The 12,218-nt window shown below is 36.2% G+C and overlaps 1 protein-coding gene across 1 annotated transcript; it reads left to right on the top strand.

The window, feature by feature from the left end:
• The first annotated feature begins 4,693 nt into the window (after nt 1-4,693).
• Nucleotides 4,694-7,828, top strand: LOC140149276 (metabotropic glutamate receptor-like). The gene is made up of 2 exons (XM_072171538.1): nt 4,694-6,703; nt 7,358-7,828. The coding sequence occupies exons 1-2, from the start codon at nt 4,694-4,696 to the stop codon at nt 7,826-7,828; spliced, it is 2,481 nt and encodes an 826-aa protein (XP_072027639.1).
• The last annotated feature ends 4,390 nt before the right edge of the window (nt 7,829-12,218 follow it).

The raw sequence follows: 12,218 nt of genomic DNA, 5'->3' as shown, positions 1-12,218 counted from the left end.
TTTTAAAATCCTGGTGTTAAAAATTAAGCATCAAATTGTATCTTTTAGTGTGATATTTTTGATTTTTATAGGCCTTGAGTTCGCCTGCGAGCTTTTTACGGAATTGATTTTTTAGCGTCTCAAACTAATATAGTTTGCTAAAGAAAGATATTTCCCACCTCTGTAAAGCACATCGTGTGGGTCTATATATTATAGTTTTGTCAGAATTTCCGTTTTTATTTTACCATTTTTCCTTCATGCTCTGAAAATGTCAAACTCGGTGCTTTTATCTCGTGCGCAACCAGCAGAAATAGTCGATATTTTCATTGTTGTCATCCAGGGCAATTTTCCATTGAAAAGCAAAGATCATGAAGATTGCCCGACTAGCGATTTGGTAGCCCAAATCCCCAATTGGGTTTTCTGGTAAATGAGGTGAATTTTAAAATTTGCTCCCGTGATAGCCTGCAATTTCAATTTATATGGATTCCATGATTATGAAAACCATTTTGTCTGTCTGTGTGTTTGTTTACCTAGGTTAGTCCGTATTAAGAGACGCACGCTTGAGGTTCATGAAAATCCACGGTCCAAACCTAGAAAAATTAGCGTGTTATTATAGGGGATTTTAATCTTCTGTCCCTCCTATCTCCATGTGAATTTTGTATGACCTACCCACCGCCCCCCCATCGCGGGTTGCCATTTTCATTACACCCTTCAGACTTGTGTTCGGGTTTCTGTAGAGATTCATCAGTGTTCGGGTTTGTTTTTTAATTTGACATGTAGGCCTATATATAGGCCTAACCATATTTGTCATAATTAAGCGCTATACCTAAATGTATAGCTATGCTATATATTATTATGTAATATCATGTACATGTAGGCCTATAGGGTGGGGTGGGTGCAGAGGTGTGTGAGGTGGGCACTGGGTAGTGGGGGTGTATGTAGGGAAACTTTGGTGTGGTAATCAACACACTTTAACCATGACTTTCAATGCAAGGCTTATTGTTGCCACAAATGTTATTTTTTCCTTAAGGTTATTTAATAAGTTTTTATAAACTTCCATGTTTAACCTGGTATTGTTTTGGCTGCTTCATTAGGGCCTATGACTTTCGGTGGGTTTCCAAAAGCAGTTTCAAACAAACACAAACAAAAGGCACCATACCCAGTCACCTTCATGACAATTGAAACACTACGTCAAGTATTAACATCCAAGTTATTCTGTTTTAGGCAAGCAATTTTAAATAATTGCTTGAACAGGTTTTTGTTAAAAAACAAAAACCTGTTTAAGTTAACAATGAAAATGAATGGTTCTTATAAGGCACAATCTCTGATGAGGAACTCAAAGCGCGTAAAGCACGAAATTTACAAACAAACATAAAAACAATCAATTTATAAAGATGTTTAAAACAAAAACCTGTTTAAGTTAACAATGATAATGAACGGTTCTTATAAGCCACAATCTCTGATGGTTCTTATAAGGACAATCTATTTCTGGCGTTTAAATAACGAAAGTCTGGGGCGTTACGCCGGGGCGTTACGAAGGTTATTTCTTTGGAAGTGTGTTCCAAACAGTTTGCTTGATCATAAAACATACAGCGTAATATAATGTTTTGTAAAAGAAAGTTTTGTATAAAATATTGCCCAATTGCATGTAAGCCTTCGGGCAAAGTTGTTTTGAGGAGAAGCAAATTTCAACACATTGGTCCGAATCACTCACGTGATGATGAAATATCCTCATCGTGCTATAAACATGATCAGTATAGAGCGCTATTAGGCCTGCTGGGAATTTCGTTGCTATATTGAAGTTCTGGCAACACTGTATCATGCCGGTATTCCTATTAAACCCAGGGATATCGATCCACAATGCTAGTATTATTAGCCTTATATTTCACGCGTTGATTTTGAAAAAATTTCAGGCGGTGAAAAAATGGTGAAATCAAAACGTAAATTCTGACAAAACTATGATATATCGCTCACGGTGATGTGCGTTAGAAAGTTGGGAAAAATCCTTCATTAGCGAACTATATTACTTTGAAAAGCTAAAAGGTTGATCCAAGAAAAGGCTCACGGGCAGAGTTTAAGCCTATCAAAATCGAAAATCTTACACGAAATGACTGAATTTCACGCCTAAGTTTAACACTAGGATTTGAAAAAAAAATAAGTATCAAGCACTACAATTTGACCTGACATTTACTGAAAAAATAAAAATTATTGCATTTCATTTGGCCGAGAAAATTAATTTTACATTGAAAAGGTGTAACTCAAAATTTAGCTCGTTTCAACACCAAATTCGATCGTTTGTATTGCCACATTAAATGACTGAGTGAGCCTTGCTAAACAAAATAATCTGTTGTCCAGGTTGCTAACTGTTATCAGAGAAGATGAGCTGTTATGCACTAAAATAAAATATAACTTAATGCAAAACAAGTGACTGAATAAGACGAGTTAAAAATTGTTTAAATCCTGCAATTAATATGACGAAACATTTAAAAATGAGCCACTTGTCGCGCAAAATCAATTCTTTGTTTTTGTTCTTAAACATTCCTGTTCATTTAAAAGATGACAATGCTGAAAATATATCCAACTTGGCATTACTGTTTCTGAGATACTCCTCATTGTAGGTTGCTGAAAAATTAAACACCAAAGAATTTGATAACTTTTTGCTTGATCACATCACAAATTGGCAATTTACGATTTGCTTCCTAAAGCATTGACCGTGATGATCACAAGTCTTCTCTATATCGATATGTTAGCGTCAATTTACACCGTCGAATCCTTAAATCATGCAAAGTGACAACTATAATATCGAGTCAATTGTACATAAGATTTGTAACCTTCAAAGGTGCGATTTGTTTCTGAAGAACAGAACAAACATTAAGCATAGTAGTTCAGATGCACATCCTCCGTACCCAGAAATACATGGCTATAAATTATTTGCTATTGTATTACATGCTATCTAATACTAGCTTTGAAATTTCACACAGATTTTACGACATGTTTTTAGACTGTCATAATATGGACAAATGTTGGAAAATAATTTGGAAAACAGTTATTTTACATAAAAAACATCAGTGTCAATTTGGCCTAACATTTTAACATTCTTTTTTGCATGAAGCAGAAAGAAAATGATTTACATCATTTGCATTGATTCTAGGAGACACCAAGCGTTGCACAACAACTATTTTATAACGCTACATTGTTGTCATGATGATAATAATCCAGTATTTACGGGAATTTAATGATGACCCCGGACTATAGCAAACCAACTTTTTTAGCTTCCTTTTATGATCCTATAACACATTCAAGATGTTAACAAAAATAATTCCTGGCACTCCGGCCATATTCAAGGTTAAAGGTCAACACAGTGGTCAAATTTCAAAGTTGGTCAAATCTGGTTAACAAGCACACCAATTATTCCTCTCATTGCAAGGATTCAGAAAAGTATAGTTTGATCCACCTGCGACATACCGTTCTTGAGTTATAAACAAAAAGGTCAAATCTTGGGGAGTGGTCTGTTTTTTTGGCCACACAGGGGCTAAAAATTAAAAATGCTCCGATTTCAACGAAATTGGTCTCAAATTGCTTGTCATGTATAGGAATAGTTGTAACCATGAAGGATGTTTCGTTACCTGGGAAACATCACAGCATAGGTTGTGGTCAATAGGCTGTAATATGGATTGACCTTTATTGGCCAATGTTGTTAATAACAAATCATTTAAAACAGTGCAAACGATTCCTTCTTTGACTTGTTTTTACATGACGAGCAATTTCGTTGATTGCTTGTCTAAAACTTACTTTTGGCGACATTTTGCAACGCACAAGAAAGAATACAAACGAATTCTAATTTGTCCAAAACAAATCAATATTCCTGTTTTTATCCTGTTATCTTTGCAAATCTTTGCAAATCGTAAAAACCAAATAAATCAATTCGTATAATTCACTCAGGCATTGTAATTACAATTCCATTGAATCTGCTATAAATACGTTTCGCTTTTGCAATAAGTCGAATCAACATTTTCAGAGTAGATATTGTTGACTCACACTCACAGGTAACTTTATTATAACAATACACGAGAGGAAAAAAAACACAGACAAAACCTTACTGCTTTGTCAGTCAATTATAAATCAAATATCTAATTTGACAATACTCAGCATAGTAAATCCCCCGGGGGGTCACTCCCATTGTGGCCTGTACACCATCCGCGATAGTCAACTTTTGAAAAGCACCCTAAACAAGGATTTAACCCTTGGCTAAAACGACACCCTAAACAGGGATTTCATTCTTAACGTCAAATTTCATACCCTAAATTTCATTTCCGCGTATTTAGAAATTGCAATTTTGCTACCCTTTTTTCCAATTTTTCATGTTTTTGACACCCTAAACGCGATACGCGCGTATCGTGCTTACCCACGAAAAACGACCCTTTTTACGCGTTTTCATTATCGCGGATGGTGTACAGGCCACAATGGGAGTGACCCCCCCGGGAGTAAATCGAAAATTAATTACTTCAAGTTGTCTTTGCCTTCACTCATGATTACCATTTTCTACACAAGAATGGTGCGCTGGTAATTATGTTGACTATTTTGAATAGTAACCGTCGTTACCGCACTTGCTCGATGACAAATAGATGAAACGACGAGCTCGAGAGAATCGGAAGCAGTGTCGTCGATTTCCTTTTTACTTGCGCGTGTTTCTTAAGACATTCTGTAAGACAAAATGATGAGATACATATTATTGCTGGAATCAGCATTAATTTGTTTAATCTTCCCAATACCAGTTCAAGCACTGGTGGTACCGGCAGCTTGCACTGTATTTTCTAAACCCGGAGACATCTCTCTCGGTGGAATTATCCCTTTTCGTTATAGTTCTACATCGTTATGTAATCAAGATAGCGGAATTAGTTTATGGGGAGTCAGGAGCGCGGAAGCAATGGTATGGGCCATAGAAGACATCAATTCAAATGACCAAATTCTACCCAATATCACCATTGGATACCAAATCCGCGATGATTGCCGCTCAGAAGATGTCGCATTGTGGTCAGCTCTTGCCTTATTCGTTGACACTTGTTCCGGTGAAAACGATGTTAAAGTAGATTCTAACTTAGTAGGAATAATTGGTGGTGGCTGGAGTTCTACCGCTGTTTGGATGGCTAAAGTTGGAAATCTCTTTGAGGTACCCTTAATTTCTTGGTCGGCCACGAGTGATGAGCTCAGTGATACCGTTCGCTTCCCCTATTTCTTCAGAACGATTCCGCCCGATCGTTACCAAGTTGGCGCAATCATGGACATACTTCTGAAATTCAATTGGCGATATATAGCACTCATCTTTTCGACGGACACTTACGGAATTCATGGTGGTCGACAAATAAAACAGGCGGCTGAAGCGAATGGAATATGTCTTGCTTTATCGGCTTCTATTCAACCATACGCGCCAAAATATGAAATCGACGAAGTTATCAACAAACTACGCAAGGTACCCAAAGTCAAAGTGGCTGTTATATTTTCATTAAGTACAGTTGCATATGCATTTCTTAACGAAATTCAATCTAGGAATTTGCGACTGAATATCACATGGATTGGCAGTGACGGATGGGGAGGGTCGGCGATTTATAAATACAATCTAGGCAATCTTACTCAGGGAAGTCTCTTCCTTCGAGTTATGAGCCGAGAACTTGGGCGATTCAATGAATACTTTCGTGGATTAACTGCGAATAATCATTCTGGAAGTCCGTGGTTCGATGCTTATTGGGAAAACTATAAGCAATCAAATTGCACAACAACAAAACAGTGCCAGTTTAGCGAATATACAGATGGCATTCGGATTATCAATGGTGTAAAAGCTCTTGGGTTCGCGTTAGATGCTATGCTAAAAGACAGTTGTCTACGAAACGAGTGCTATTCAAAAGATAAGTTTACAGGTATGGAGCTCAAAGACTACTTATACAATGTATCGTTTAATACTACTGATGGTCGTTTCATTTTTGATCGGTTTGGCGATTCGAGTGGACTGTATAGGATTGAAAATATACAAAAAGATCGAAACGGTTTCAAGCATGAGGTGGTTGGATACTGGGATCCTCGCAACCAAGATTCACAATTAGATATTGATTTAGATAAGATGCAATTCTTTGGTGGCTCCAAGTCACCAAAACCATCACTGTGTCGGGAGGAATGTTTACCAGGATATATTCTTGTACCACTGGAAGAAAAATGCTGTTTTGGATGTCAGGCTTGTCCTGAGAATGCGATCGTAAATAGTTCTGTGTGCGAAGAATGTCGTGAAACGCACTGGCCCAATGCAAACTTCACCCAATGTAACAGAATAAATCCATCTCCTGTTAATTTGAAAGATCCTATAATGATCACAATCATATTCCTAGCGTGCGTTGGAATTGCGCTATCACTCTCGGTTGCCTTTGGACTGTGGATATGTAAGAATCACCCACTTGTCAAGGCAACTAGTCGTGAACTAAGTATAATAAATGTGTTTGGTCTCACTCTTGCTTTCCTTGATGTCTTCACCTTTGTAGCACCACCAACAAGAGCAGTTTGTTTGGTAGCGGAATCGTTTCTTTCCCTTAGTTTCACTATCATCATTGTTCCAACATTGCTGAAAGTGATCAGAATTTACCGCATCTTTAAAGCTGGGAAGAAATCCGTCCGACGTCCAAGATTTGTTGGGATTCGAGATCAGTTAATCATGACGACTGTTCTTATCTCTATTCAGGTAGGTACAGATGGCACTGAATATGAATACATGTATAATTATAGCTCGCTTCTGAGTACAAAATGTTACAATACAACAATATTATATATTACATATTTAGACCATTATGGGGATAAGAAGTAGAAGGTTTTTAACATATTGCTGTTCTGTTTTTCGTACATCATATCAAAACTTACATTACGTTCAAGTGTTAACACATGGATAAGGGACTTAAAGCAAACTGTTCACTTAATTCTACTGGTGGTCATTATTCATATTTATTGTTTCTTTTGTTTTTCGTCTATCATTTTAAAATGGCCATCATGCTTCTACCACGTGGAAAGTCATGCAAGTTGCACGAGTACGTTCCAACAGCATGACTATTACCATGATTACGTAGGGACTGATAGGCTTGCGCAAAATGTTCATATGGAATGGTCTTTCTTAAATTGACATATCGATCAAACAACTGGTAGTAATAATATTATGCTATCATATATTATATAATGTTTTATTTGGTTAAATAAAGTGTCTGTCAAAGTCGGGAAGGGATAGTAGGCAAAATTACCAACATAACTCTAAATTTGTGAATTGGAGTACATGAACTACTTATTTGACAAAATGTTTTGACAAAAATATATTATTTTATACTTAATCGTTTTTTTCTGTTCACAGATTGGCATACTTGTTATTTTCGGTAGCATCTATAAAACGAAACCAGCTGAACTCTTCAAAACGCCGCCGCAAAATTACATAGGTATTTATTGTGGCCTTCGTACGGGTTTCCTAGTTTCATCAGTGTACAACTTGATTCTCATCGTAGTTTGCTGCTACTACGCATTCTTAGCAAGAAAAGTCCCGAGTAACTACAACGAATCGAAATTCATAGGCATTAGTGTCTATTCGATGCTTATCATCACTTTGGCGGCAATCCCATTGTATTCAACGGCAGGATATATTTTGCAACTAGTGACAACTGTTGCCGCGGCATTACTCTTAAATGCCTATTTGGGTTTGGTTTGCGTGTACTTACCGAAGCTTTATGCTGTGTACTTCAAAGGCGACCAAGTAGATGTGGAAGATTGGAGGACAAGAACAGGGAGTTTAAGTATTAGGGCATCCCAGGTCCAGCCCAGTGCAGAGTGAGCACAGAGTAGTGTACAATGAATTAGATGTACACCAATTTGTGTTCATCTACTAAATGTGCATTCCACTAAAACATGTTGTTTCTCGTAATAAGACATGATAAATGATCACGTTTAAGGTTTTGCATTAGAAACAGGCATTTATTTGATTTTGTCTACTACTTTATCGAATTAAATGTGTGTCGCGTCGACATCAAGAATTCTGAAAAACATTGAAATACCTTTTGCTCGAATACACACATTAGCCCTCACATTAGATAGCACTATAGTCTATAGAACGAACCAGGAACCTGGAAAGAACGTGAACTCAGTAAAGCATCAAAAGTCTAGGAGCTAAATTTCATACGGGCCTTAATTAAAGATTGAGTTCAATACCCATGTCTACCAATGTAGAGGTCACGAAAGGTCACACAGGTGTAAGAAAATGAAAATGCTTAGATCTTGTTGAAAGATATATCAAATTACTGAGGATGACAAGGATTAAAAAATGTATAGTTTGTGATATCTACGACCTAGCGTTATTGAGTTATCCTACAACATTACAACAAGTTACCTAAGACCGAGTGACAAACTATAATGAGCTGACATCATCACCCACCCAATTTACCACATCCAATACAACTGGAGCACCATTGGCCTGTTTACCAAATATTCATGAGAACCGCATACACTGCCACGAGAGGATGATCATATGTAAATGACCTGCGCATACACAGCTGTAGAGGTTGTGCATATGACGTATCATACCGTAAATATGGCGGACTACTCAAATGCAGTTCGTCTCACACACTTAACAAATGCACTACAATCAAATAGGTTGATGACAACATTTGATTGAATGGACTGTACTGCGCTACTGATTACGGTGAAGGACACTGGTTCAAATCCTTTGTTGGAATGTCTACAATATCAATCAGCTAATCAGAAGGCAAATTGCACCAAGTGGCCATGAGTCGATGCATGATCAATTTGCATAAAGTTGGCTCGACTGGGAGGTTTCCGATCAATATTATGAATATTGCATGGTACATAAAGGAAAAATACCGAATGATGTCCAAATGTGGCTCAAATATACATTATGGTTTATACTATCGAGTGAGTTTGATATTTGTATGAATGGACTGTAGTATTAATGGTAGCACACAGCCTTCTGTACATGTCCGCGCTGAACGCATGGTACCATGTATTGTCAATATCATCATCGGGCCTTGATTCACTATGAAACAGTGAATTTCTTGGTTGAAAGTACATCAGATACCTGTGGTTTTTTTTTAAAGTTTAAATTTGTTTAGCAAGATACGGCTTTCGCAAGGAGTAGATAAGTGCAGTTAGCCTATACCGATGAGTGTCTGATTTTTGGGTGGGTGCGGCGTGCCGCACCCACCCTGTATGCTCTGACTATTGACCTACTTTTTCACATGCCGCAGTGTTGATAAAATATTCATGCCGGTTATATCCCAAACACCCACAGAGGTGATAGTTTACGGCGAGTTTTGTAATTATTACTTGATTTTGATATGTAAGTAATACGATAAAGTCGTCATAGGCAGTAATGTGTTTGTATTAAAAGAAATAACAAAAATAATTATTTAAGTAATAGAAATACTATTTGAAAATTGCAGCAAGATTTGCAGATGTTTTTATTTGAACAGTACCAGTTCACCAGTTTTGCTAGTTTTCCTAATCTTTGGGCTAAATTAATAGCATCGTGAAGGTCATATATATCATTTTATACTGACAGCTTCGGCATGTAGAAATACAGCTTGAATGTGCATTGTGTGCAGTGTGTACATAGGCTATTTACTTTTCAAATCTTTGATGCTTGTATAAGGTATTATAGACAAATTATTAGAATGCATGTGTACCAGTAGAAATGGCCCAGGTTGAATAAAATAAATAAACATATGAATGAATATTTTATTCCCTGGATTATTTTTGTTGGGACAATATAATGATATAGTTTGACGCTTTGAAATACAGTTATGTTAATCATAATAAAGTTACAAAGTTAAAAAATAATATCGAAATATTGTAAAATCAAACATTTCCTCTCATAAGTTGCAATACAACATATTGAGGAAATTGATATGACAGATTTTTAAACTTTGATATGGAAAGATACCCCAGCCCTGTTGTCTCACCAGAGAAGATGAGCAGAAGTCTTTCTATCTGATGATAAAAAAACCCTCTAGGTATGATTACGAAAATGTTTTAAATAACTATTATCTACAAAAGTTTTATAACCATGTTTTATATAAAATGTTAACATAAAACGTCTTGTGTTATGATGTGAAGGGTTAATATAAAAACAGGGAAAATATGTTCCAACTGAAAAACAGAGAACAAAGGATAAGCAATAGATCAGATTAAAATCAGGGGAAATATGACACAACCTCCAATGGGGGAATAACAAACGTATAAACGTATAAAGTTAAAAACTCTTTTAACTTTGTTTATACGTTTTGTGTTATTCCCCTATTGGAAATCGATGTTGTGCCATATTTTCCCTGTTTTTAATTGTGAACTTGACTTACTCATTCTTTCATTTCTCTTGACAATTTTTCATTTGCCCACCCTATTCCTTTTAAAGGAATTTTTATTACGTAGTCAATTCACCACACACGGTGAATGGGAGATGTCCTCGAACGTTTTCTAATTAATATATCATTTTTTGGCAAAATGACATGTTTTGGTTGTAACGGGAGTCCAAATTTCAACTCACTCCGATTTGGATAAAAATGGTGACAAATTTCTCCTCTTGATATAAGAATCAAAAAACGGTATAGAACTTGCCTTCTACTCTGTTTACTTTACTTGTTATATGCAATGGAAGCCAGAGATCAACAGTGGCTTATGACCACCAAATAGCCTTTGACCTTGTTTGCATTCTATCTCGGTAAGTGAACACAGTAAATAGGCAAAACTATTCTCCGGTATTTTTCTCCGATTACAATCTTTATTGATCTCGTGCACTAGCTTGTAATCGAAGAAAAGTTTGTGTACAACAAAAACATGTCATTTAGCCTAAAAATGAGGCTTTTGTAGGATAACTCAATAACGATAGATCGTTAAACCCCCATTTGTTAATTATCGCTCCCATTTTTAATCATTTTAACGACACTTTACTGTTTGTCGTCCCCATTTTCATCCAAGTACATTTTTTACTATACATTATGTTGATTATGATGATGAGAGCATTTTCCTTGAAAAACAAAATTAATTTTAGTTAGATTTATATAAAGCTTGTAAACGTGAAGCTACGTGACCTGCAAAACACTGCCAATAATACACTACTGGTACATAATCTCTAGGCTAAAGTATGGTTATAACATCAATGTTTTGAGTGTTTTTATTTGATTTTTCGGAAGCTCATAGTGCGTGCATTACAAGTGTGGATATCTTGTTTTTGATAAAGTAACATTTAGCTACATTTCAATATCTTAGGAAGAATTGTGCATATAAAAATACAAAATCAAGTAAAATAGAATTGAGCGAGGTATACAAAATAGACGTGCAGTGTAAGTAGACGGAGTGTAGGTAACCACAATAGCTTATTGTGATATCTTTGGTTAAATGGTCAGGACAGTGAATATTTTGTACATTGGCGATAAATTATTACATGAACGATGTATTGCACGTCATCAAAGGGTGAAGAAATCAAAAGGAGAATACATAAATTCGTAAGGGCCATACAGACTCCGAATATTTGAAGGTAGAATATTCTTATTCGTTGTTCAATCTATTTCAATTAATGTTTATCTTCTAACGAATGTGTGTCGACGGAAAATCAATTATTATGTTATGTAGAATGTCTGGCAAAGGCCCTTTTACTTTGCTTTATTTTGCAGCAAGTAGAAATTGTACACTTCCTTAATTCTAATGATTATTAATGATAATGTAAGAGAAAAATAAAACCTGGAAAGAGAGAAAAATTATTATCACAGCCAGGGAGTCAAGTACCGGTTATGTTTGAGTAGTGCAGATTGATATTTTTTACACGAGGACACGAATACGAACACACAGACAAATACGGCGTCATGCTGGTAGATCACGTGAGACGGCATAGGTTTTTGTGCTTTCAAATACTCATATATCATATCTTATACTTGTCATGCATTTCCTTCGTATTATTGACATTACTATAACACAAAGACATTCAAATTAGGAGACTTCCACCAATTAGAAGACCCACTTCTGGCCGTCGTGACCGTGCTGGAGGGCGTGTTTACTCTCTTCAACAGGAGGTTCGAATTGCTAAACCTACGACACCTTTATGTGGTGACCTCAATCACATGGGCCGAGCAAATTTTCAAAAAACTGTTTACCATGAAATGTAAGGAATAACTTATATTGTTTGGCTAAATTAAATTTAAAATATATGTAAATAGCGC

Source organism: Amphiura filiformis, chromosome 3 (genome assembly GCF_039555335.1).
Source record: "Amphiura filiformis chromosome 3, Afil_fr2py, whole genome shotgun sequence".
NCBI lineage: Eukaryota > Metazoa > Echinodermata > Ophiuroidea > Amphilepidida > Amphiuridae > Amphiura > Amphiura filiformis.
Note: the sequence above shows the minus strand (reverse complement) of the source record. Positions and strands in the feature narration are given on the sequence as shown.

Excerpts from the sequence above, each read along its gene's own strand:
- LOC140149276 (XM_072171538.1), top strand. The coding sequence starts at position 4,694 with ATGATGAGATACATATTATTGCTGGAATCAGCATTAATTTGTTTAATC. Across the intron at positions 6,704-7,357 it reads CTGTTCTTATCTCTATTCAG|ATTGGCATACTTGTTATTTT; the intron begins GTAGGTACAGAT and ends TTCTGTTCACAG.